Source organism: Cervus canadensis, chromosome 11, assembly GCF_019320065.1.
Source record: "Cervus canadensis isolate Bull #8, Minnesota chromosome 11, ASM1932006v1, whole genome shotgun sequence".
Classification (NCBI taxonomy): Eukaryota; Metazoa; Chordata; class Mammalia; order Artiodactyla; family Cervidae; genus Cervus; species Cervus canadensis.
The window spans coordinates 14,740,349-14,767,229 of NC_057396.1; the positions used below are offsets into that span (position 1 = coordinate 14,740,349).

At 37.4% G+C, this 26,881-nt stretch overlaps 1 protein-coding gene and 1 long non-coding RNA gene across 5 annotated transcripts in view; one reads left to right on the top strand and one right to left on the bottom strand.

Annotated features, from left to right (window-relative positions):
* The window catches only part of ELMOD1 (ELMO domain containing 1), an 83,002-nt gene that overhangs the window by 17,937 nt on the left and 38,184 nt on the right, over positions 1 to 26,881 (top strand). For 2 of the 4 annotated variants that reach the window (XM_043482630.1, XM_043482631.1), the window contains exons 2-6: positions 6,899 to 7,000; positions 20,224 to 20,369; positions 20,507 to 20,535; positions 21,522 to 21,619; positions 25,821 to 25,950. In XM_043482630.1, coding sequence (XP_043338565.1) covers positions 6,984 to 7,000; positions 20,224 to 20,369; positions 20,507 to 20,535; positions 21,522 to 21,619; positions 25,821 to 25,950 — 420 coding nt within the window. In that variant the 5' untranslated portion in view covers positions 6,899 to 6,983. Of the gene's footprint in view, positions 1 to 6,898; positions 7,001 to 15,469; positions 15,601 to 20,185; positions 20,370 to 20,506; positions 20,536 to 21,521; positions 21,620 to 25,820; positions 25,951 to 26,881 lie in introns of those variants that run through there. The other 2 variants (XM_043482633.1, XM_043482632.1) reach the window with 2 other exon arrangements.
* LOC122450350 lies at positions 13,715 to 23,641 on the bottom strand. Its single transcript, XR_006272104.1, has 3 exons — positions 23,461 to 23,641; positions 20,222 to 20,227; positions 13,715 to 13,727 (listed from the first exon to the last, which is right to left on the bottom strand). It is a non-coding gene; the product is annotated as an uncharacterized LOC122450350 (long non-coding RNA).

Consider the following 26,881-nt stretch of genomic DNA (forward strand, 5'->3'; position numbering starts at 1 on the left):
CATCTAGAAGCTGGGCCAAAACTCTTAGGATTCCTTGGAGGTGTCCAGGCAAGGTCAGTAAGTCAGTGTGGACTGGGCAGACCAGCACCTGAGAGAAAGGATGACCATCTCCCTTGTGGGTTCAGCAAATTTGCAGTTTGGGGCTGCATTTCTTAAAGTGCCACTTCATTACATCAAGGGTATATACTGTGAACATGAATTATCACTGTAGTATTCATCTTTATCATCCACCCAAGTTAATATTTGTCAGCTTTCTCAACTGTAAAGTTACTTACTTCTACACTTTCCATATTGTACTCAGGAAGTCACTACAGGCATACCTCAGAGATTTTGTGGGCCTGTTTCTGAACCAATGCAGTTAAGTGAATAGTAAGAATGTTATGGTTTGCCGGTGCATATACACGTTATGTTTAAACTATACTGTAGTCTATTAAGTGTGCAGTGGCATTATGTCTAAAAAATGTGCATGCCTTAATTATTAATATAACATATTTACTGCTAAAAAATGCTGGCCATCACCTGAGCCTTCTGTTAGTCATAATCTTTTTTCTTGTGGACTTTCTTGCCTTGATGTTGAGGCTGCCAACTGATCAGGGTGGTGGTTGCTAAAGACTGCAGTGACTGTATCAATTTCTGAAGACAACAGCAAAGTTTCTTGAACAATTTCTCTGTGGTGTTTGATGGCACTTTACCCACAGAAGAACTTCTTTCAAAATTGAAGTCAATCTCTCAAAGCCTGCTTCTGCTTTATCAACTAAGTTTATGTAATAATCTAAATCCATTGTTGTCATTTCAATAATCTTCACAGCATCTTCACCAGGAGTTGATTCCTTCCCAAGAAACCACTTTCTTTGCAACTTCTCATCTGCTCAAGTTTTATGAGGTTGCAGCAATTCAGTCATAGCCTCAGACTCCACTTCTAATTCTAGTTCTCTTACTGTTCCCACCATATTTGCAGTTACTTCCTCCACTGAAGTCTTCAGCCCCTCAAAGTCATCCATGAAAGTTGGAACCAAATTCTTCCAAAATCCTGTTCATCATGAATGTTCTTAGTAACATCTGGAATGGTGAATCATTTCCAGAACGTTTTCAATTGACTTTGCCCAGATCCATTAGAGGAGTCACCATCTATGGCAGCTATAGTGTTACTAACATATTTCTTAGTTAATAAGACTTAAAAGTTGGAATGACTCCTTGACCCATGGCCTACAGGATGGATGTTGTATTAGCAAGCATGAGAACAATATAGATCTCATTGTATATCTCCGTTAGTGCTCGTGGGTGATGACCAGGTGTATTGAGTAGTGATATATTTAAAGGAATCTTTTTATCTAGCAAAAGTTCCCAACAGTGGGTTTAAAAGAGTCAGTAACCCATGTTTTAAGGAGATGTGCTATCATTCAGGCTTTGTTGTCCCATTTATAGAGCACAGGAAGAGTAGATCTAGCCTAATTCTTAAGGGCCCTAGGATTTTCTGAATGATAAGTGAGCATTAACTTTAACTTAAGGTCACCAGCTGCATTGGCCCTTAACAAGAGAGTCAGCCTGTCTTTTGAAACTTTGAAGTCAGGCAGTATCTTCTCTTCTTCATCTCTGAAAGTCCTAGATGGCGTCTTCCAATATAAGACTGTTCTGTCTTCATTGAAACACTGTTTCATGAAACCACATTCATGGATTATCTTAAGCTTCATACTTTTTAAAAGACACAAAAGTACAAAGAATAGTATACAGTCCCACTACTCAGAATGAACACATTTATCATTTATTTTGCTTTTTAATAAATAGAATATTTTAAAAATTGGAGGCCATTATCTCACTCCTCAATAATAAAACCCTCCCTCTTCTCAGAAGCAACCACAATCTTTTTTTTTTTTTTCATTTATTTTTATTAGTTGGAGGCTAATTACTTTACAATATTGTAGTGGGTTTTGTCATACATTGACATGAATCAGCCATGGATTTTAAGTTGACACTTAACACTTTTTTCATGCATAAAATATTTACAGAAATTGCTGTGTATTAAAATACTGGCAAAACTCCCAACAAACAAGAGTCTAGCTACCAGATGGCTTCAAAAGTGAGTTCTACCAGACATTTAGAGAAGACTTAATACCTGTCCTTCTTAAACTACTCCAAAAAATTGCAGAGGAAGAAATTCTTCTAAATTCATTTGATTAACTCACCATGATACGAAAACCAAAGATATCACACAAAAAGAATATTAAGGCCAGTATCACTGATGAACATAGTTGCAAAAAACTCAAGAAAATATTAACAAATCAAATCCAACAATACTCTAAAAGGATCATTTACCATACGCAAGTGGGATTTATCTCAGGGAAACAAGTAACCATAATCAATCAATGTGATTGATTAACAAATTGAAGAATAAAATCATACTATTGAGAGGGGCAAGATACAAGATGGTGGAGTAGAAGAACTTGAGTTTAACTCCTCTCATGAAAAAACCAAAATCACAGCTAACTGCTAAACAGCCATCAACAAAAAAGACTCAAACCTACCCAAAAAGATATTCTACACCAAAAGACAAAGAAGAAGCCGTAATAAGATGGTAGAAGGAGCACTTTTATGATATAATCAGATCCTATACCTGCCAGGTGAATGACCCACAAACTAGAAAATAATTATATTTCAGAGGTTCTCCCACAGGAGTGAGAGTTCTGAATCCCAACCTCAGGGCCTGGCATTGGGAGAAGGAGCTGGCAAAACATCTGGCCTTGAAGGCCAGTGGGACTGGAGTGCAGGAGCTAAGCAGGACCTGAGGGAGACTCTATTCTTGGAGGATGCACACATGGTTTCATGTGCACTGCGACCCAGAGAAAAGCAGTAACTCCACAGGAGCCTGGGTCAGGCCTACCTGCAGATCTTGGAGGGTCTCCTGGGAGATCGGAAATGGCTGTGGTTCACTCTGGGAATAAGGACACTGGTGGGGGCCCCAGAGAATGTTCATTGGTGTGAGCTCTCCTGAAGGACACCATTTTGGCAGCAAGACTGGGCCCACGCAACAGTATACAGGCTTCAGTGCTGGGACACCTCAAGCCAAACAACCAACAGGATGGTTAAAAGTGCCTAAAGTCATCCTGAGCCTACTGCCAATTCTAAATGCACCCCTTGATGTGGCCCTGTCCACCAGAGGGACAAGAACCAGCTCCACCCACCAGAGGACAAGCCAGTCCCTCCCACCAGGAAGCCTGCAATACTCACCAGGGGCAGACACCACAAAATAAAAAGGAACTATAGTCCTGCAATCTGAGGAATAGAGACCACAAACACAGAAAGATAGACAATAAGAAATGGCAGAGAAATATGTTCCAGATGAAGGAACAAAATAAAAACTTGGGAGAACAACCAAGTGAAGTAGAGATATGCAAACTACCTGAAAAAGAATTCAGTGATGACAGTAAAGGCCATCCAAGATCTTGGAAAAAGAATGGCGACACAGACTGAAAGGATACAGGAAATGTTTAATAAAGAGTTAGAAGCTTTAAAGAACAAACATAAATGAACAATATAAATTCAACGCCCATTTATAATAACAACAGCCCAGAAAGTGGACATAGAGGGAACACACCTCATCATAATAATGTCATATATGACAAACCCACAGCTAACATCATACTCAACAGTGAAAAGCTGAAAGATGTTTCCTCTAAGATCAGGAACACGGCAAGGATGTCTACTCTCACCACTTCTATTCAACACAGTTTTGGAATTCTGAGCCATGGCAATCAGAGAAGAAAAGGAAAAAGGAATCCAAACTGGAAAAGAAGAAGCAAAAGTGTCACTCTTTGCAGATGACATAATACTATACATAGAAAATCCTAAAGATACTACCAGAAAATTCCTAGAGCTTATCAACAAATTCAGTAAATTTGCAGGATACAAAATTAATACACAGAAATCTGTTGCATTTCTGTACACTAACAACAAAAGACCAGAAAGAACAATTAAGGAAGCCTCCTGCTTACTATCATATCAGAAAGAATAAAATACCTAGGAATAAATGTACCTGAAGATACAAAAGCTGTAAGATGTATTATAGCTTTTGTGTTTGTATTCCAAAAACTATAAGATGCTGATGAAAGAAATCAAAGATGTCACAAACAGATGAAAAGATATACCATGTTCTTGAATTGGAAGAGTCAATATTGTGAAAATGACTATACTACCCAAGACAATATACGTATTCAATGCAATCCCCATCAAATTACCAATAATATTTTTCACAGAACTAGAACAAAAAAAAAAAAATCTTAAAATTTGTATGGAGATACAAAAGACCACAAATATCCAAAACAATCTAAAGAAAGAAAAATGGAACTGGAGGAATAGGCACCCTGACTTCAGACTATACTACAAAGCTACAGTTTTCAAAACAGTATGGTGCTGTCAGAAAAACAGAAATAAAGATCAATGGAGCAGGATGGAAAGCCCAGAAATAAATGCACACACCTATGGTCAATTAGTCTATGACTAAGGAGACATTGAAGGCGGGAGGAGAAGGGGCGACAGAGGATGAGATGGTTGGATGGCATCACCGACCCAATGGAGATGAGTTTGGGTAAACTCTGGGAGTTGGTGATGGACAGGGAGGCCTGGCATGCTGCAGTCCATGGGGTCACAGGAAGTCAGACATGACTGAGTGACTGAACTGAAAGAGGTGAAAATATATGATGGAGATAAGATTGTGTGTAAGTGGTGCTGGGAAGACTGGACAACTGCATGCAAAAGAATGAAAGTAGAACATTCTCTAACACCATCTATAAAAACTCTAAATGGATTGAAATCCTAAGTGTAAAGCCAGATACTATAAAACTTTTAGAGGAAAACATAGGCAAAGCATTCATTGACATAAATTGCAGCAAGATCTTTTTTATCCACCATGTAGAATAATGAAAATAAAAACTAAGCAAATGGGACCTAATTAAATTCAAAAACATTTGGAAAACAAAGGTAACCATAAATGAATTGAAGACAGCCCGCCAAATGGGGGAAAATATTTGCAGATGAAGCGACAACAAGGGATTAATCTCCAAAATATACAAATGGCTCATGCAGCTCAATATAAAAAAAACAAACAAACCACAAATAGCCCAATCAAAAATGGGCAGATGATATAAATAAACATTTCTCCAGAGAAGACATACAGATGGCCAAAAATACATGAAAAGATGTTCAACATTGCTTGTTATTCATGAAATACAAATAAAAAATACAATGAGGTATCACCTCAAACTGGTCAGAATGGCCATTATCAAAAAGTTTGCAAACAGTAAATGCTGGCATGAGTGTGGAGAAAAGGTAAATCTTGTCTACTGTTGATAGGAATGTAAATTGGTGTAGCCACTATGGAAAACAATATGGAGCATTCTTTAAAAACTAAAAATATTACTACCATATGACCCAGCAATTCCACTCCAGAGTATGTTCCCAAAAGATACGAAAGCACTAATTTATAGAGTTATATGCACTCAATATCATAGCAGCATTATTTACAGTTGCCAGTGTATGGAAGCAACCAAAGTGTCCATCAACAGATGAGTGAGTAAAAATGGATGTGGTGTATATACACAATGGAATACTACTCAGCCATAAAAAGTGAACAGATTTTTGCTGTTTGCAACTTGGAGGATGTTATGCTAAGTGAAATAACTGAATACTGTACTGCATGGTATCTCTTATATATGGAACATAAAAAATAAAATCAACTTGTAAGTAGACAAAAAAGAAACATATTCTGATATAGAGAACAAACTAGTGGTTACCTGTGGGGAGAGGGATGAGAGAAGAGCAAGAGAAAAGTAGGGGATTAAGAGATATTAATATAAACTACTATGTATATAACAAATAAGCTATAAGAATGTATTGTACAGAACAGGGAATATATTGAATATTTTACAATAAGTATAAATGGAATATAACCTTTAAAAATTATGAATCACTATGTTGTACATCTGAAACTTATGTAATATTGTAAATCATCTATACTTCAATTAAAAAGAGAAGAGACTGTCTTTTGTTTAGGCTGAGTTTCCACATTCCTAGGCTGTTCTAGTTGGTAATTATGTCTCTACTGAAAGCCATTTGTCCACACATGTAGTTTCTTGCCTTATCTTTGTTGGCAGCTAGTGTTGTTTTTCTGTCTCTCATGAGGTAACTTCATTCTGCTGTTGCTCTCAACCACTCTCTATTCTCTGGTCTGTTTCTTCATATCTCATCCCAGTTTACTGCTTTGTAGGCAGCTGCTGGTGTCCTTCCTTGTTGGAAGACCATTACCTTGATATTGTAGATTTTGTGAAAGTGTGTTGTAAACTGACATGCATGAAACAAATATATAATTTCACCAATTTATTTAGAGTGCCCTCCAGAGATGGGGTTAGGGACATATTATTCATTTGTTTGGAGTACTTACTTTTTATCAGCTTTTTTTTTTTTAAAACTTAAAAAACATCACCAGTTGCTTCGAGTTACTTTTTGAGTTATACTTCTGAAAGGTTGAGGCTGCCAGATTTAAGACCATCTGATATCTGGAAATCAGAATAGTTAATTTATTGGTTCTTCATTTTTATCTTTCATATAAATACTGTTCTTCAAGGTATAGGAACAGTATCCAAAATAGATGAAAAGTTTACTATTGAAGAGATTGCTCATGAAACTAGCAATTTCTCCAACAAGTGACTTGGAAGACATTGTGTAATTATAAAGTAAAAGGCTTTAGCTTTAATCTCCACCCATTGAATTACATTGCTGTGTGGTAAATTTGGTTGATAAAGTTTTGGGTACATAGCACCTTATCTGCTTACTAAGATTAGCAGAAATTTGAGGTTTGATTTTTCTAGCCCCATTAACAGTAAATATATCTAATTTCTTCCCACAGTTTACATTTACTTTGACAAAGGCAAATTTGGAAACAGTTACTTAAGAACAGTTTGTATAACATCTGGATAATCAAAATAGTCACAATGAAGCACTTCCTGAGGTGAGTATTTATGGTTTCCCGGATGAGCCCTATGAAATGGAGAGACTTCCTTAACAATTAGTATAGTATTTCTGTTCACCATATGTGATCCTATAAGCGGGTCCCTTTGGATTGCATGAAATAGCATTGTATTTTGGCTAAGAATAATTTGGCCATAGAGTTCCTTCTGCTAACTTTATATGCATACTGATCCTAAGAGAGAGCACTTGCAAGTAGGAGATTACAAGAGATTATAAAAGAATATAGGCACAAAAGCATGGGGCAGGTATACTTCGATGCTTTGTGTTTATAAAGCCCAAAGGTTTAGGTTTGAGGAATTAGTAGTCAAGGAATCAGTATAATTTGTATAGAATCATTTTCTTTGAAAAAAGTAATTTTAAATATAGATTTTGGTTGGCCAGCCAATCCATACAAGCATTTTCAAATCTTCATTTTTGGGGGAAAATATATAGTCTAAGATTTTGCATTTTCTGCCTCGGTGATTCCTCTGAAATCTGCATTAATTTTTGGTTCCCTGAATATTATGCTGTATAGGGTGCCGTGTATGTTTGTGTATTTTAGAATGATCTTGTTTTGTTTTGAAAACCATTTAGTTGGACATACGGTCACAATTATTTTTAAGAGTATTGACTTCATTCACAATTCTATAAATGCTCAGAAATTTTACATTAAATTAAAATATGACAAACTAAAGTTAATTTGGTCCTGAAAGTTACAAAATGAAACACACTTTCTACAATATTGAGTTTCTTTCCTGCAAGATGGTGACCTACCTATATTTCATATTCTCATCCCTTGTTCTGGCTATTTTTTCTAAGAAAATAATTAGTTGGCTTATTTCTTTTAGGAAATGATTTAATTCTTTCAGTAGATGCAATTTAAGATTTTCTTTTTCCCACTGGTTTTCATTGCGTTGTTATTTCTGGAGCACCTAAATCATTTGGGTGGAATTCACTATGTTTTGGTGTGTCTACTGGTGTTTATTCAATCTTAGAATTGTGAAAACTCAGAAGGTTGGAATTAAATCATTTACATGCATTAGCATTTATTTTGTTGTGCAGAATATTCCTCAACCTGTTTATTTTAGATGTGTAAAAAGATAGTATTTGAAAAATCATTGGGACATTTACCATCAAAGTACTTAACGCATACATTTTTGGTTGCCGTGGCAATTAACCTATCTGTTTACACATTCATGAAAAATTAGTAACTATAAATCTCCCTTGAATGTAAATGTGGTATTTGTTAGCTATAGAATCATATTAACAGATAGCTTTAGTATTGGTTGAAGATTAGGAGTTCCTTTTGTAAAGGCGGGGTGGTAATGATGAAGTGTGTACCAAGCCTTGAACTACTGAATTTCTTCTTCAGTGTTTTATTTGTTTCAGAAAAACTCGAGTGGCCTCAAAACTAGCCATTTAGAGAGAAATAGCATTTGTTTCTATTAGTTTTTGTTAAGTTGAATAGGTATAGAGATTGTATTTTTAATATTAATTTGTATTTGATGATTTGAAACTGATACAGTGGAAAATCTACCACTCTCATTTCACACAGAGCAGCACCAACGGTGATGGAACTGGCATATCCCTTTCAGTTATGTGTTCTGATACAAATTTTTCTCTTTTAACTTGGCACATTTGTTTTATAGACGTGACTTAACTTTGAAGCTAGGATAATAAATTACACATCAAGAAAGAAATGTGAGGATTTTCTCATTAACCCTTAGTTTTGAAGTAATAAAAGGAAACTCAGTCATCATTTCTTATTAGTTGATTATTGCTTTTAACTTTAATTTTTGTTTTTAATTAATTTTAATTAATTTGCTCTTATTAAGTTGTAACTTGTATGTATTCATTATATGTTAATGTTTGTGGGATTTGGAGAAATAGGAGGACAAGGAGCAAGAATCCTGCATCACAGGCTCTATCAGGTCATTTAGATCGCCTTCTGTTCCCTGTGGTCCATTCCTACAGATGCTGGACAATTTAGCAATCTTTTCATTGGAACCAAAGAGAAGGTTGCATAAATATAACTTGAACAAATCATGTGTTAATTCCTGAGCTCAGCAAATATATTATGCAGAATAAGGAGCTGACTTTCACTGAGGAGAATCAGCATCATTTAAAAGCTCACAGAGTGATTAATCTACTTCTGAGTTACTCTAGAATAAGCAATTTCTGAGGTCATGTACAGCCTCAGAAGAGATGAAGTTGATCTTAAAGAAACAAAGTGTGGGAAAAAATGAATTTTAATCCACATTTCAGGTACATGGAACCCACACTCCTCTCTGAGTACCTGCTACCATCACGTACTTTAATGGTGTAACTACTCAAAGCTTAAGGGAATAGAAAACACATTACGTGAGATATTAGAAATAAATGCTATAGGATTAATACACCCAGCTGAAGGGTGTGTTTTAAGTTGACATTAGATATGGGATATTGGATAAGTACCCCATAGTCACCCAATATGACTTTAGCCTTGATCTACATTAAAAAAACACAGGGGATAAAACTGAGAAGAAAGTATGTCTATGTGTGATCAGAAAGAGGGGACACTTTTTGAGTCTGAAATAGAACTGAAGCTTAGAGATTAGTTTATTTAATATATTTTATTAATTTCAACTCAGTTGATGTTTATAATAGAGAGAACCTAACACTTATATTAAGATCTTTTCCTTTACTAGAATTTAGTTATTTAGATTATATACTTTTAAGGTCACTGGAACATTATTAATTTTGAATTTTTCTAATAAAGGGGATGTTAGAAGTCATCCCATATAAATAATTGCTTTCAACTATTTCAGCCTCAAGATCTCAGTTTCTTGGCATGGACCTTACTGCTTACTTTCCTTCCTTAGGCAGAAGAGAGGAAAATGAAAACATCTGCCAACCTCACACCTCCATGGGAGAAACTGAGATATAGAGCAGACTTGTACTGGCTGTGAAACAGTAGAGGGAGAAACAATATTTCCCTACTGTGATTAATAGATACAGGCTTCCAGTTCACAAAAATATCTATAAATGGAGCTTTAGAAGTTCACGCTTGATTAATAGCTTCATCCACTGATTGAATTAGTACTGTTTAGTACTACTAGTAATTCTAGTACTATGCCACATTTTAACTTTTATTTTCTCTTCCTAACAACTGTAATAAAATAGGAATTAATACTTCACTTTATAGCACAGGGCATAAAGTTTATTAGCAAAGTTAAAAAATCTCAGGCAAAGCACACAGATATTGAATGCATGCCTATCTGACTTCAAAGTTTTTTTCTCTTAATATCTGTAGCATGTTACTCCCTTACTGTATACCTGTTGTGAGGCGTTCTGGGTGATACAAAAGTGAATATGAGATGGCCTCTTCTCTAAAGTAACATACCACTTGGTAACGAGATAAAGCCACACATATAAAATTAAGATGTAAGAAGGAATGTGATTGGTGACATGCTGCAGCTATTTTGTGACAGGAATATTCAGGGAAGGCTTCACTGAGTTGATGTTGAAGGAAAGAGATAGAGGATGTAATAGATGGAGAAGGTGCTTATGAGCAAAGCCTGAGGAAATATGACCAGCTGCCACAAGCATCATGTGGTCCAGGTTTATTGGAAGTAAATCCTGTTTAGGGTGAGTACAAGATAAGGTGCAAAGATAAATTTGGGGGGCAGTTCTTGGACACCTTTGGAAGCATGGCATAAAACAGCCCAGAAGCATGGTAACACTTTCACCAAGAAATAGTATGGACCTTAAAGAAAAAGATGAACCTGAAAGTGAAAGTTAGTCACTCCGTCGTGTCCGACTCTTTTGTGATGCCATGGACTGTAGCCCACCAGGCTCCTCTGTCTGTGGAATTCTCCAGGCAAGAATGCTAGAGTTGGTTGCCATTTCCTTCTCCAGGGCATCCTCCCAACCCAGGGATCAAACCTGGGTCTCCTGCATTGCAGGTGGATTCTTTACTGTTTGAACCACTAGGGAAGCCCTTAAAGAAAAAGATGTCAGGCAAAAAAAAAAAAAAAAAAATAACACCACTTTTCCCCTTTTAACATATGTCTGACTTTATCTTAGAGCCAGATATCTAGTCCATTGCTTCCATTATGAGTAACTTGTGCAGAGTCACACAGCTCATAGTTGTATTGAGGCTAGATTTGAAGTCAGACTTCAGACACTTTTCTATTTAACTGGGTAGCATTTCCATTCAGCACCAACTGATTTCCATTGCTTTTGAAGGGCTGAAGGTGCAGGGTCATGTAGTTCTTCCAGAATTTGACTAGCCTCACTTGAGACTTTAACTGAGCTTATTTTTTGGATGTTTAAACAAAGTCCTGAAAAAATGGTAGATTTATGTTGCATCTGAATACCTCTCTCATCGTAGACTGGTACTTTTAGCCATAGTTTTCTCTCTCTTTTTTTTTTAGGACACATACATACACACCACATATGTATATACACACATAAATATACATGTGTATACGTATATGTGTGTATGTATATATATTATACATAGACCCATACATAGGTACACATGTTTACACATATATATTTCAAATTACTTTCTTTCCTGCATTAAAACAAAGTATCCATACCCTTGTTGAAATATGTTAACCTGAATAGTTTTCTAGGCAGTTTCCTATAGGTTATCTCACCAGAGCTTGCCATGACATATTTTTTGAACCTGCAATATTGGTTCTCCTGCCCTGTCTGTTTCCTTTCCCAGGTTAGGGAAGTTTTCAACTCTTATGTCTTCAGATATATTCTCTGTCCCTTTCTCTCTTTTCTCTTTCTGGGACCCTTATAATGTGAACGTTAGTATACTTGATGTGGTCGCAGAGATCTCTTAAACTGGCCTCATTTGTTTTTCTTCTCCATTTAGCTTCAGTGATTTCCACTGCTGTGTTTCCAGCTCACTGATTTGCTCCTGTGAGCAAATGTCTCATCTAAGCCTAATTCTTTCTAGAGTATTTCTTATTTCAGTTATTCTATTCTTCACCTCGGTTTGGTTCTTCTTAATATTTTCTAAATCTTTTTTAAAAAATTCTAATTTCCTACTCTGTTCATCCAGTCTTCTACCAAGTTCTTTGAACATCTTTAAAGCATTAACTTTACCTCTTTATCAGGTAGATTGCCTGTCTCTACTTTACCTAGTTCTTCTTCTGGGGTATTTTCTTGTTCCTTTGGAAGATATTTCTCTATCTTCTCGTTTTGCCTGATTTGCTGTTTTTATTTCTATGTATTTGGTAGGTTTGTTTTGTTTTCTGACCTTGGAGAAGTGGTCTTTCATAGGAGATGTCTTATGTATCCCAGCAGTACACTCACCTCTTATCACCAGAGCTCTGTGCTCTTGGGGTGCCCCCTATGTGGACCACATGCATCCTTCTACTGTGTGTGTGTTACTTGCTTAGTCGTGTCCGACTCTATGCAGCCCCATAGACTGTAGCCCACCAGGCCCCTCCATCCATAGGATTCTCCAGGCAAGAACACCAGAGTGGGTTGCCATTTCCTTCCCCAAAAGGAACTATAGAAAGAAAGAAAGTGAAGTTGCTCAGTCGTGTCCGACTCTTTGCGACCCCATGGACTGTAGCCTACCAGGCTCCTCCATCCATGGAATTTTCCAGGCAAGAGTACTGGAGTGGGCTGTCATTGCCTTCTCCACCTTCTACTGTAGTGGGCTGAATGCTGTAGATGGTCTGGTAGGCATGGCTGTCCTCACCCCTCACCCCCACCCCTGCCTTGATCAGTCAGTTGCAAAGTGAGCTTTGTGCAGAAGCTGCTGGCAGCTGCTGGCAGGGATGGGTCATAAGACAGCTCGGTATAACACTTTGGGGAGTCCAAAGGCTAGTGTTGGCCCTCCTGTGGGTTGACCTGGGATCCAGGACAAGTGTTTGCGGGCCTGGGGGTCTTTGATCAAGTGTTGGCCTGCTGATGGGCAGAGCCTGTTCATTACCTGGCTCACTGCATGGCCTGGAATGTCCCCAAATAGTTTCAGCTCATTGGTGAGTGGGGCTGGATCCCACAATGACTGGCTGAAGGGTCCACAATGTCTCAAAACTGGTATCATATCAGCCTGGGGTAGGCAGAGCCAGGTTCTGGGTTCTCCAGCTGCACAGCCCTGGGGGTCCTAGAGCTGAGGTAGGATGATGTCTGTGTGTTACTGGGGGAGGCCAGCTCCTGACTCAGCTGGCTGCAGGGTCTGGGGTGTCCCAAAGCTTGTATAAGCCCACTAGTGATCTAGGGGCTGGATCCTAGGGTGCCTGACAGAGAGTCTTAGAACCGGTGTTGGCCTGCTGTTGGGTAGGCTGGGTTGTGACATTTTAGGCTGTGGGGGGTACTGCCATGGTCCTGGAAGTGGTGTCTGTCTCCTGGTGGGTAAGCCCTGGTCCTGGGGTCTCAGGCTGTAGGACCCGGGGTCCTGGAGCTGGTGTCAGCCTGCTGGTGGGTAGGGCTGAGGTCCTGGGGTCCCAGGGCTAGTGCCGGGGCCCTGGTGTGTGGGGCCAGGTCTTGGGCCCTCTGGTGGGCAGGGGGTCTTAAGGCAGTAGTCCTGTTGGTAGGTGGGACCGTGTTCCTACCCAGCTGGTTGTTTGGCCTAAGGCATCCCAGTACTGGTGCTGACAGGCCGGTGGATAGGGCCAGGTCCCAGAGCTAATAGGTTCCAGGGAGGATTCCAAAATGGCACTTGCCGGCATACATGTCCCTGTGGTGGGACACACTCCCCACAAGGGCTGCTGCAGTGTCTGTGTCCCCAGGGTGAGCTCCAGCTGCCTCCTGCCTCTCCAAAAGGCTCTCCAAGATCAGCAGGTAGGTCTGACCCAGGCTCCTTTCAAATGACTGCTTCTGCCCTGGTTACCAGAGCATGTGAGATTTTGTGTTGTTGAGTCACTCAGTCATGTCTGACTCTGTGGGATTCCATGGACTGGAGCCTACCAGGCTCCGCTGTCCTTGGGAATTTCCAGGCAAGAATACTGGACTGATTGCCATTTTCTTCTTGGGGATCTTCCTGACCTGGAAATCAAATCTGCATCTCCTGCATTAGCAGGTGCATTCTTTACCACTGAGCCACCAGGGAAGCCCCGTGAGATTTTGTATGCGCCCTTTAACAGTGAGGTTGTTTTTCCTACAGCTCTCTGGGTCTCCTGACTGGCCTTCAGACCTTAACTTTTTGGTGATCATCTTCCTGGTGCAGGATCCCCAGACTGGGTAGTCTAATGTCGGGCCTGAACTCTTTGCTCCTTGTGGAGACCCTCTGCAGTTGTGATTGTTCTCCCATTTGTGGGTCACCTACCCAGGGGTCGGACTGTGCCTCATCTCCACTCCTCCTACCTGTCTTGCAGTGGTTCCTTCTTTATAGCTTTAGTTGGAGAAGATCTTTTCTGAAGGTCTTTTCTGCTAGTCTTCTGGTCTTTCTTATCAACTGTTGCTCTGTAAATAGTTACAATTTTGGTGTGCCATGGAAGGAGGGGAGCGATCAGTCTTCCTACTCTGCCGTCTTGGTCAGTCCCCTTGTCTAAATGTTTCCTGAATGTCAAGGCATAATGTGTTTGCTGATTCCCTTACAAATAAACTAGTAAATATGTTGTCCAAATAGAAAAAAAAATCTGAAGTTTAAAAATAAATCCTGTAAAATGTATGGATTTAACATTGTTTATAATTGAAGTGATCTCATTAGTAATTTAAGAGACGCTTTTGTCTCTTTTCTTTGAAAGGAAAAGAATAAACCATTAATTTATTATTTCAGTTGTACCACAGTCAGCTATTGCTCTTTAATCCCTCATATGAAATGTCCCTGGAATTAAAAAATAGTGCCCTTTACTATAGCAACAGCATTTGGAATAATGTCTATTCATGATAGATTTATACTCACTACTTTTGAAAGGCAGCATGTCTCTTCAGATAAAGAATGATGGAAATGAGTGGGGGAGGGACTTCCTTGCTGGTCCAGTGGCTGGGATGCTGTGGTTCTACTGCAGGCCATGCAGGGTCCATCCCTGGTCAGGGAACTAAGATCCCACATGCCACAAGGCCAAAAAAAGAAAAAGAAAAATGATGGAATTCCATCCAAGGGGCTGCATACTGCCTCACTGCCGCTCAATGTGGGGGAAATAATCTTGTTTCTCTAGAGGCTCACAAATGGTTTATTTGTATGATTTCACATTTCTAATTCATGTATCAAGTCCTCCAGAGCCTCTTTTCCTATGGATTCTCGTTATTTAGAAGGGCCCATTTACTAGGCCAAATACCTGTTGACAAGTTAATTTCCATCTGACTGCCAGTGCTCCTAATTGGGAACTTCAACTAAAAATTTTTAAAATGTCATTTCAGAAAGTATATATGATGTTGGAAACATTCAGTAGTGTGCTGTTCGTTATGGCCATTCAGATGAAAAGTATTTTGTTTAAGAAAGTTGCTTTGATCCAAGAATTATGATTATTTTGTATGTGTCCTTCCTCACCAATAGTGTACTTCTTGTTTATTATAGGATTCCTTCAAGCAAGAATTAACTTTCAGTAGCAAACTCATTGAAACTGTTCAAAATAAGCTACTTTTCTCTTCCTGTTTCAAAAGAAGATAATCAGAATCACAAATTTAAGATGACAGAGTAGTGTACAGGTACCCACACCCCCACCCCACAAGCAGGAGACTACATGGTCCAAGGTATATCTCCTGTTTTAGAGGCCTTATCACTGCTGAATGGATTCCTCTAACAAAGAAGTACAAGACAGGAGCTCACTTATTTGGTAGAGATATGATTCATTTTGAATAATTTACATTGGGTGGCTATTCTTGTGCAAACTAGAGGATGAATGTTAAATGATAAAAGTGATCATTTTTGCCTTATGGAAGGACATTGCTGTGAATTCAGCCATAAACTTCACTCTGCAGCATATTAGTAAATAACAGTAACAGAAAATGTTGGAAATAGAACATGCATAAGTAGCTCTTGTTTATTCATTCAGTTTTTGCTCCTGGACAGGGATGTGAACCCTGGGCCCTATATAAGTAGCTGTATAAGACTGTATAAGTAACTCTTATGTTAAATCAGATTCTTCCAGTGCTTAAGCCAGGCATTCATCTTTGAAACTGCAGTAGCTCCTTTTGGAACATGATCAAAAAGCTGTGATTGAAAAAAGAGAAACAAACACAAAAAAACTACTGACAATACATATAGTTGTTAAAAATAGGAGATGGTGGGAATTCCCTGACAGTCCAGCGGTTAGGACTCTGCTTTCAATGTGGGCCTTGGTTCAATCCCTGGGCAGAGAACTATGATCCAGCAAGCTATGCAGCGTGGCAAACAAACAAACACACAAAAAAACACATGCATATAAAAAAACAGAAAACAGGAGATGTGACAGTATTTTCTTTTTTTAGTCTTGAGAATTTGATTAAGTTCCTATAAATATAGCAGATCTTTGCAGTAGTGATTTGAGAATCTTCCATAAGAACTAAGAAAACTGAGGATAGTGCTATGCCTTCACTCCAGGCATGCTGTCAGAAAGGAGATAAAATTAAAAGAAGGAAAAGTACTATAAATCCAAAAGTTCCTATTCCTAAACACAGAATGGAAAGAGACACACCTTTCTCCCTTTTTCCCTCCTTCCTTTCTTTTTTTCTCCTAAACCAACTACTAATTAGCTTAAGAGCATTTAAAGATCCACTTCTCAATTTCTTCCTTTTCAGGGTAAACATGACAAACCAATATAACATTCTCCCCAAATATTTAATCATTTTTATTGTTCTCTGGACCTTAATCAGTTTCTCCATACATTTTACAATTGATGCACTTAAATAGATTCAAACATTTAAGGAGTGATCTACTGGTAGGTGGCATTTGATGATGAAGAACAGCCATCCTGAGGTGCTCATATGGAGGTTTTGCTGATCTGGTCCTTTCATGAGGAAGCAACTTGGGTACTTGTTCTCATAAAAATAAGGCTTCCAAATTAAGAGGAAGCAGTGATGTTTGCTTCTCTGACCATGCCTTAGGTTTATGATCTAAATGCAAAATAAATAGTATCTGGCAAAACATGGTTTGATCTGATGATTGGCTGGAAAATACCTCACATAGAAAGAAAGTACAGTGCCTCCCATAACAAGCTGGTTACTTAATGAAATATTTGTGGGCATGTTGGCCGATTAAAAACACAAGGGGAAAAAATCAAAATATATCCTGGATAGTATTGATAAATAGCATAATTGGACTATCGGCCCAGAAATTATGAAAGGGTAAGGAAGCAGTGTATAAAAGTTAGCGCCTGTAATGCAGGAGACTCAGGTTCAATCTCTGAATCTGGAAGATCCCCTTGAGAAGAGAATGGATACCTACTCCAGTATTCTTGCCTGGAGAGTTAATGGACAGAGGAGTCTGGCAGACTACAGCCCATGTGGTCACAGAGTCAGACACAACTGGGTGACTAACACTTTCACAACTGAAAGGAGCATTTCTCTTTCATGGTTTGTGATAGTCTTCCTGTGATTATATGAGAGGGTTGTGATGTACTTTACAGAGCAGTGAGCCCTAAGAAATGAGGCATCATCTTTAACTCCTCATTGTGGGTTTCCACCAGATTTTGTTGTCTTTGACAGTGTGAATAGCCTCAGGGGAACTGAAAAAAAGACATGCATAGAACATGATATCTTTTCTCTCCTTTTGTGTAAGACTGTCTGATGCAAAATAATTCCCCAAGCATTTTCTTCTCATTTGCAAGGAGGCCAGTGGGAGAAATTACAGATGGGCTGAAAGTCACTCTACATCTGACTGCTCCCTACCACCTAGAAGGACACCTCTAGGTCTCAAGCCACACCTTTGTATAGCTCTGATGAAGAATTTGCATGGGGGAAACTTTCTGCAGTTTAACTTAATTGGCTTGTACCTAAGTAGGGTGAATACAAAGATACTCCTTAAACAGTAATTAGAACCTTTTCTCTAGGAAGATTTAGTACTACAAGAACCTGATTATTATGCAGTCCTAATGTATAGACTTAAAAGAGGCTTCATCTGAGTAGCTGGTCCACATGCTAGACAAACTTTACGGGAAGTTGCACATGGGTACTGTAGGGGCAGATGTCATAGAAAGCTTTATTTTTGACTTAGTAATATGATTAATGCCAACCAGTTATTAATATCATTACCATTTGGCTGATAACCAGTTAATAAGGATATTGCTCAATCGCTTCTTCTGTCATAGCTATCCAATAGTTGGAAAAATGGAAAATTTTTTCAAGAGAGCGAGTTGAAGTTTTGTATAATTTCTCACTCGTCTAATTAAAATATTCCATTTTAATCATTTAATCATTTTCAGGGTTACATTTTTTTAGAAGCTGGTAATCTAAATCTTAATAGATCTTAGAACATATTTGACTAAAACAGTTGAATTGCAGACTTCACCACACAGTAAATCCATTTTTTTGTCTTTCAGTAGAATCTGACTTTATATAGAAATTTCATATGTACTTGTTTGTAATGATTTTTCATGATCACTGTTATAACTTTCTTTTTTCTTAAAATAATGTATCCATATTAAAAAAGAAAATTACTTAACCAGAAAGCAAGTAAAAATTACTCATAATTCCATTACCCAGACAAATCTCTGTTAACCTTTTTGTTGTATATCCTGCCAATCTTTTTCTCCTTGTTTGTATGTCATCATTAAATTTTTTTGTTTTATTTATTATAAGAAAAGACATATTATTCCATACATGTTCTATGGATATTTTGTTATTAGGTCCTCTAGAATCCAATTTTATTATCTACAAAGGATTCTCTCATATTCAATGTAGCAGCTTGGTTACTTGTATGTTTCCTCTGTTCCCTTTGCATTTATATGATATACACTTCATGCTTTTATACAAGTTAGTTTGTTGAACTTGTTGTTTTTAACTTAGGCTGTTCTAGGTATTGGAGCCAGAGCATTGAACAAAGGAACACAATTAAGGTGTTTGTTCACATCAGGGCTTCATCACATCACTGAGGCTAATGTTAACTGCACTAATTCATCTGAATGACCCTGGATCACCATATGTTAGAATTGGGGGAAATTAGTGAACATCTGAGAAAAATATCTTTTAGAAATGACACCAATAAGAAGTATTATAAATAATTCTGCCTTCTAGGAAAATAACTCTACCTTCTAGGGAAGCTCTCGTATTCAGAGAAGATGAGTTGAATACAAGTTCCTGGATAATAAATCTTTACCTCTATAGCCTGAGTCATTTGAGACTCCGAACAGTATCATGAAGTAGTAGACATATTAAAAACTAAATATGTGGACTTACATATTAAATATGTAAATATGCAGAATCATGTATTAAATATGTAGACTCATATTAAAAACTAAAAGTTCGCATAAAACACAAATTCACATGTGCCAGAGACATTGTGAATAAGTACATGATTGGTGACAATACACTTTATAGTTTGTCCAATAAAGTATAGTTCCAATACTTTATTGGAGTGAGACAGGGTGTGCAATGAAGAAAGCTTTGTTTAGCAGGAACCAGGAACAAACTTCTCAAGAGGGGGAGATTTTGGAAGGTTTAAATCAAAGAATGTTGAAGAACCAAAGGTCAACATGCTTGTTTAGTGAGCTGATGAGGAGGCGTTCTGGCACATCCAAGAAGTATTGGGATTGGTCAGCAGAGAAGACAGGTGGCCACACAATCAAGTCCTCAAAGAGGACAATAGTACCAAAACAAAAGCAGAGGGAAGGAGAAAAATGGGAGCAAGGGAAGAAATAAACAGCAGCCAAAAAAGGCATGAAGGAAAAGCTGTAAATTTACTAGGGTGAGCTGAGAGGTGTTCACGGAGGCAGATGAGAGTTGCTATAGCATGTTCTTCCCCATGTCTGTAGGAGAGACAGCTTCTAAAACACAAGGATTCTGTGTTCAAGGTAGTGATCTGTTTTAACAATATTTTTAGGCAAAGGTAGGAAAAGAAAGAATTTCCCATGCTTCACTCTCTGTTGGTGTATCAAATTTACTAGAATAGGCATTCTGGAACTTGCTGTCATAGTAGCAAGTAGCAAGCCTTACAGACCTAGGGCTTCACTCCTGATGATGGATTTTGTAGCTACCTCAAATAAAGTAACATGGGATTGAAATAATGAAATACGCTTGTGAACCCAAGAAGTCTAATGGTTGATTTTCTTCTGGGCTTGTTGCTTGCTGGTGGTGGCTGCTTTCTATTCTCTTCCAGAGTTCTGTTGGAAGAGTGCTGTCTTTTATTTTTGACAGAATGCTGATCCAGGTCTGCCTGTATTTTTATTGTAAATTTTTGTGGCGTTGCCTGAAATTTGTAATGAGAAAACTGACTGGAAGATGTGAACTGCAACGAATCTGTTATAATACCAAGCCTGGAGCTTCTAGAACCATGAAAATTGGTAAGCATGAAACAAAGAAGTAAGCAAAATGTAGGCTTTCTGTAATTGAGGATACAGTGTTATATTTCAGTACAGTAATTGTAAACCACTTGTAAAAGATAATATTTGAATAGCTTTTAAAATTATCTCTTTTCCAGAAACATCACTGAGAGATTCAAAAAGTAAGGTAAGTAAAATTGTTTCTGTATTTTTCAGCAACTTCTCACTTGGAGGCTTACCTCCAATCATCCAAAAGTAAAAATCTTAAGAAACAAAATATACCTTTGGCTATGGGCTTCCCTGGTGGCTCAGATGGTAAAGAGTCTGCCTGCAATGCAGGAGACCCAGGTTCAATCCCTGGGTCAGGAATATTCCCTGGAGAAAGAAATGGCACCCCCTCCAGTATTCTTGCCTGGGAAATTCCATGGACAGAGGAGCCTGGCGGGCTACAGTCCACGTGGTCACAAAGAGTTGGATACAACTGATCGACTAAGCACTTGAATACTAAGGCAAACTGAGAAGAAAGATTTTTTTCCCATCACAAAACACTGCTTTTTATCTGAAAACAGGCACTCATGAATTTCCAGACAGATTTATGCTGCACATATTACTTCCTTCTTGAATTCATCCCTTTTTATATCTCTTTCCAAATCATAAATATTCCATGGAAATAAGAGAAGTGTTATCTCTCTGCTAGTTCCTCAATATCCAAATCATTTAACTTTATACTCAAGATTTTCCAAGCCACTATGCTAGCATTTATAGCACATAGTTAAGCATCCACATAAGAAAGAAAAATTTGTTTCTTAAGATTCTTGAATATTTAATTTTGACATCCTTAAGACTATATCTCCCATGTACTTCACACAGTAATAGATGTATGCTCATTAACAGTGGAAACCATGTGAGTTCAGTAAGAAAAAGAAAATATATTATTTCTATGTGAGTAACTTGAAACAGATGAAAGTGGTAAAAAAAAAAAAAACAAGCTTATGTATTTTTGTTTTATGTTTATTACCTTAATCAGAAAAATACCAAATTTACTAGAATTTAAAGGCTACATCAATTTTTGTTTTTAAGCTTTAAACAAATATTTGAAGCCCCAATTTAAATAGACCCCACTTAAGATACTAGTGTTCATGACAAGTGAACTGATTTAAACTTGTTTTCTAGCTATTACAGACTTCAGTGAGTGTTCACCCTGATGCTATTGAAAAAACTATAGACGACATCATGGAACTGAAAAAAATTAACCCCGACATAAATCCACAGTAAGAATATGTTCATTGTGTTATAAATATAAAACAGAAGTCACATGCCACATACTTAGTATTTCTAAATATTCTGTTTCTAAATACTTTTTCACACATGCTTTCTCTGTCTCTCTCTTCTTTCTTTGCCCCAGATAATTATCTGCATGTTTTGACTTTCAGGTGAAAAATAAAGAAAAAAGATGCCTTTTTCATATTTGTAAATAGCAGCAACTTTGTTATTCTGTTGTGATTTATGTTTATGCTTTTGAGATGCAATGAATGTAAGAAATCTGATGGACACCCTTGATATCAGAAGATGAAATAAAGGGAGTCCATTCATCAACAGTCACTCCATATGATGCCTATGTTTTACATTAACAGTAAATGTACAAATTGTAAATGTGCCTGAGCTGACTCTGCTGTATGAAGAATATTTCTTAAGTTCATGACAGGCTGTTAATCTTGGAGACAGTTACTACCTTCTTGTGAAGAAGACAGACATGTGTGGGAAGAGAGATGACTTTTATATGAAGACTTTAGAATTTTGTAATTAGTTGTCTTATCTTGGAAGTATTAAAATGCATTTGGTGATGTACATGACATTTAAAATTAGCTTTATATTTTCCATTGGGTACAGGAATTTTTCTGTAAAATTTTAGTCTAAGGATATTGGGTAGAATAAATTCTGTATGCAGATACATTCAGATACAGTTTAGGTAGGTAACAGTCAAACTGTCTTTTAGATGTGCATGCTTAACTTCAGATGTTACATTCAGAGTGCACTTGGCATAGGTCTATATATTGGAGGGATTCCAGGTACTAGCTAATTGCTCATCACAAAACTTCATTTCTACATGGTATCCATAGCATTCTTCTGCAGATGCTTCAGCTAATTAGCTGCTTTCCCTTATTCAGCTTTATTAAATGTGATTTAGTTATATAGTAAATGTCTTTTTGAAACCTACTGACTTATTTCTCTGAAATTGTGGTAAGAATGCAATTCATTTAAAATTTAAGGTTACAATTATGCATGAAAGATATATTAGACCTGTAATCATACTTAGAGATTGGGTTAGATTTAATAGCAAATCTTTTCTGTCTCTTTTATGAAAGTTATATATTTCATTCAGACGTGTTTCCTTACCATCTATTCTTTTGATTTCCTTTAGGAAGAAAAAACTTTTATAGGTAGTATTTAATTGCAGTTTTGGACCATGAATTTTAAAATCATTATAACGGCTCAAAGACATCTTCATTAATCAAAATAGGAACTATTACAATCAACACATTTTTGCCGATGAGAAATGTTCGTTTATTCCTGTAGCATAAAAACCCATGCTTTGGGATTTGACAAACCCTTGGAAAGCATTTTCTGCCCCCTGCTGGTTGTAGAAGTGTTTTCCTTGCAAAAAGTTGTTAAGTTGCTTGAAAAAGTAGTGGTTGGATTTTGAGGGGTCAGGTGACCACAGTGGGTAAGCAGAACACCGTAGCCTAATTTGTTCAACTTCTGAAGTCTTGGTTGTGCAACATGTGGTTGGGTGTTGTCATGGAGAATTGGGCCCTTTCTGTTGGCCAGTGCTGGTTGCAGGCATTGCAGTTTTCGGTGCAGATCTTCAGTTTGCTGAGCAGACTTCTCAGAGGTAATGGTTTCGCCAGGATTCAGAAAGCTATAGTGGATCAGATCTGCAGCAGACCACCGAACAGTGATCATAACCTTTTCTTCATGCAAGTTTGGCTATGAGAAGTGCTCTGTAGCTTCTTCTTGTTCAAGCCACTGAGCTGGTTGTTGCCAGTTGTCATACAAAATCCACTTTCATCACACGTCACAGTCCAATTGAGAAAAGCTTTGTTGTTGTTACATAGAATAAAACACTTCAAAATGACAATTTTTGATTTTTGGTCAGTTCATGAGGTACCCACTTATCGAGCTTATTCACCTTTCCAATTTGCTTCAAATGCTGAATGACCATGAAATGGTTGACATTGAGTTCTTCATCAACTTCTTGTGTTAAAAGGGTCAGCTTCGACAATTGCTCTCAGTTGGCCATTATCAGCTTCCAATGGCTGACTATTGCACTCTTCACTTCCAAGGCTCTCATCGTCTTTGCAAAACTTCTTGAACCACCACTGCACTGTACATTCATTAGCAGTTCCTGAGCCAAATGCATTGTTGATATTGTGAGTTGTCTCCGTTGCTTTACAATCCATTTAAACTCGACTAAGAAAATTGTTCAAATTTGCTTTTTGCCTAAACATCATTTCCATAGTCTCAAATAAATATAAACAGCATCTAAGAAGTCATTAGCAAAAAACATAAAGCAAGAAATGTGCATTAAAATGATGTATAACATGACCACATTTATTTAAGACTGTATTCCAATATCAAATGGCAAATTTCAACAATGCAGAAATTAGGGTTACGGTTAGAGTTAGGGTTAGGGTTTAGGGTTAGGGTTAGACCCTGACACAATAGATTGTCTTTTACAGCCGAATAGGAATTTTAGTATTTTTTTTTCCAGTTTGACATTGACAAGATGTGATCTTTAAAAAATTAAATAATTTTCTGGAAAAAAAATCAAGAAATAGAGCTGGGGGAAATACTATTTAATCTATCAAGTCATCACTACTATTAACCTTACTTTGTTTTGTACATTTTTTCAGATGCCACTTATGGTGGTGGTAAGAATTACTACTGTAAAATTGAATTGGCTCCCTTGTTTTCTTTTTTATTTCTCCCACTCTCCTCTTTCCTTAACTCTCCTCTCTGTCCTCTGTTGATTTTCTGGGTGATGAGTACCACTGTGCCTTTTTCCTAAATTTAAATATCAAATTCAGGTTTTTTTTAATTGAGCATTCAGTTTTATATAAGTTTAGTGTTCTGGGTTACCTGACACTGCCCTTTGTGTTTGAAATAAACATACAGTCCTAAAATAAGATTTTCTATTGCCCTCAACTTTGAGTTAAACTCTATACATCTCTTCCCTCTCAAAAAGATGGTTATGACACTGTCATTGTGATTATGATGTCATTGTGATTATGATGACCACTGCAACAAAAAATGTTCAAATTTAATGAGTGAATTAGAAGTCAGAGTATATTGAACAGTAATTCTTGGCTTGAATCATATGAAATTGCTATTGTTGAATCACAAAGTTGAATGACTACAAAGAAACTAGCAGCCATCAAATGAGTACAGGAGGGTAATTTATGTAACAGTAATTTATAGAAAAACAGGATCTTGGTGATTATTTAGTCACCTGTTCAATGAACTCATAATGTTATTTGACTGCTTAAGGAGACTCTATTTTACGTTTTGTGTTATAGGAGAGAAAAACAGCATTCAGATCACAGGAAATAATGATCATCTCTATGTCATGCTTGCCAGATTGATTTTTGTTCCCATGATATGTTTTAAGGGGAAAATCACACAAACTGTACATTCAGAGAAGACTGAGAAAGATAGTAAAACATCTGAAAACCATGTCCCATGAGAAGGAACTGAAGAAAGTGGGGATTTGAGATAAGACCCTGGAGATGAGACTAGAAGAAAATTCCTGTCTTAAAATTAATATACATGTCAGGGAAATGTGGAAATAAATTTTCTCTGACAACAGCATTTGAACCATTTTGTAATAAAGCATGTTTGGTTTCAGCATAAGAAAAAGCATTCAGACAAGTAGAGTGGTTCAAATGGAATGGGAAATGTAAAATAGTGAGTTCTTTCTCTTGGCATTGCCTTATCTGTCAGGGGTGCTTGCAAGCAGAAGTGTTTTAATTTTTGTTGTTTTCATTTGTTTTGAAATTTCTCTTACCCCTAAGCCCCTGGGATGATTTCTTTCTCTCACACTAATAGCTGCCCCCGCACACCCTTCTGAAGAGTTTCTGATATATCTACCTAAGCGAGTAAAATGATCCCTAAGAAACTGTGACCACCTGTATTTTCTACATCTTTCAAGTCACCTGCATAAAGAGCTCCCATGTTTTTAAGCCATATTATTGCAATTTGACCTAAGAAAAAACTGGAATGAGATAAATTTTAACTAACTTCCACAATTGTCCATGTGGAGTTTCAGTTAAAAATTGTGCTTCTATTAGATCCTATTTCATAAATATTATATAAATATGAAAAGCCCTATTGTACATACATCAAGTGAACAAATGTCAAAGAATATGTTTTGTTTTTCCTAATATGTATTTCTTCTATTTTTTAAAACCTTAGATTGGGAATCTCTCTTCAGGCTTGCCTTCTGCAAATTGTTGGCTACAGAAACCTTATTGCAGATGTGGAAAAACTGCGCAGAGAATCCTACGATTCTGATAATCCCCAACATGAAGAGATGCTTTTGAAGGTTAGTACTTGAACACATTTCAGTTCTTCACTTAGGTCAGCTAATGTTTGCCAAGCCCCTGCTGTGTGCTAGGCCCTGGTCTGGATGTGGGGGAAACAAATGTGAACATGACATGAACACTGAACTAAGAGGTAAAGCCTACCTTTTCTTGCTAGTTCAGATGTTGAAGGTTAATTTTTCAATAGAAAATTCATGTGAGAAGTTAAAAATAAAGCCACTTTTCATGTGTAATCTGAAAAGGTATCAGAGGTGATTTCTATGGCCTCTCACATTTGGCTCAAGTTCAGATTGTTTAGAGCTTCCTTGGTGGCTCAGATGGTGAAGAATCCTGTGCAGTGCACGAGACCTGGGTTGGATCCCTGGGTTGGGAAGATGGGAGAAGGGAATGACAACCCACTCCAGTATTCTCGCCTGGAAAATTCCATGGACAGAGGAGCCTGGTGGGCTACAGTCCATGAGGTCACAAAGAGTCAAATACAGCTGAGCAACTATAATACTTTCCCTTTCACTTAGATTGTTTAACTGTGTTGAAAGCCAATAGAAATAGCATTTGTCAAAGAGTGACCTAGGATTTCCATTTATGGCTTTCAGTAGATGGCAAAGAAGATAAAGTTGGTTTCTGCTTCCACAATAGCTCCCTGGGGAAATTACCCAAGATCTTAATGCTGATTATTTATTCATGTAACTTGGAGAGTATTAAAGAGTAGGTAAAAGTTTATATATGGTGTATTAAAGCTGTTTGAAGAATAATACACAGTTTTAAACACTCCTTCTTGGCTGTCAAAGCAAAATCTTAAAAATCTTATCTGATTTGATACTGTATTATGACACATCAATAAAACTTTAAAAAATCAAGACACATCTTTAGAACTATTGTTTTATAAATTCATTTCTGAAAACAGATTTTTAAGTTGGAGTGCTTCTTTGTCTT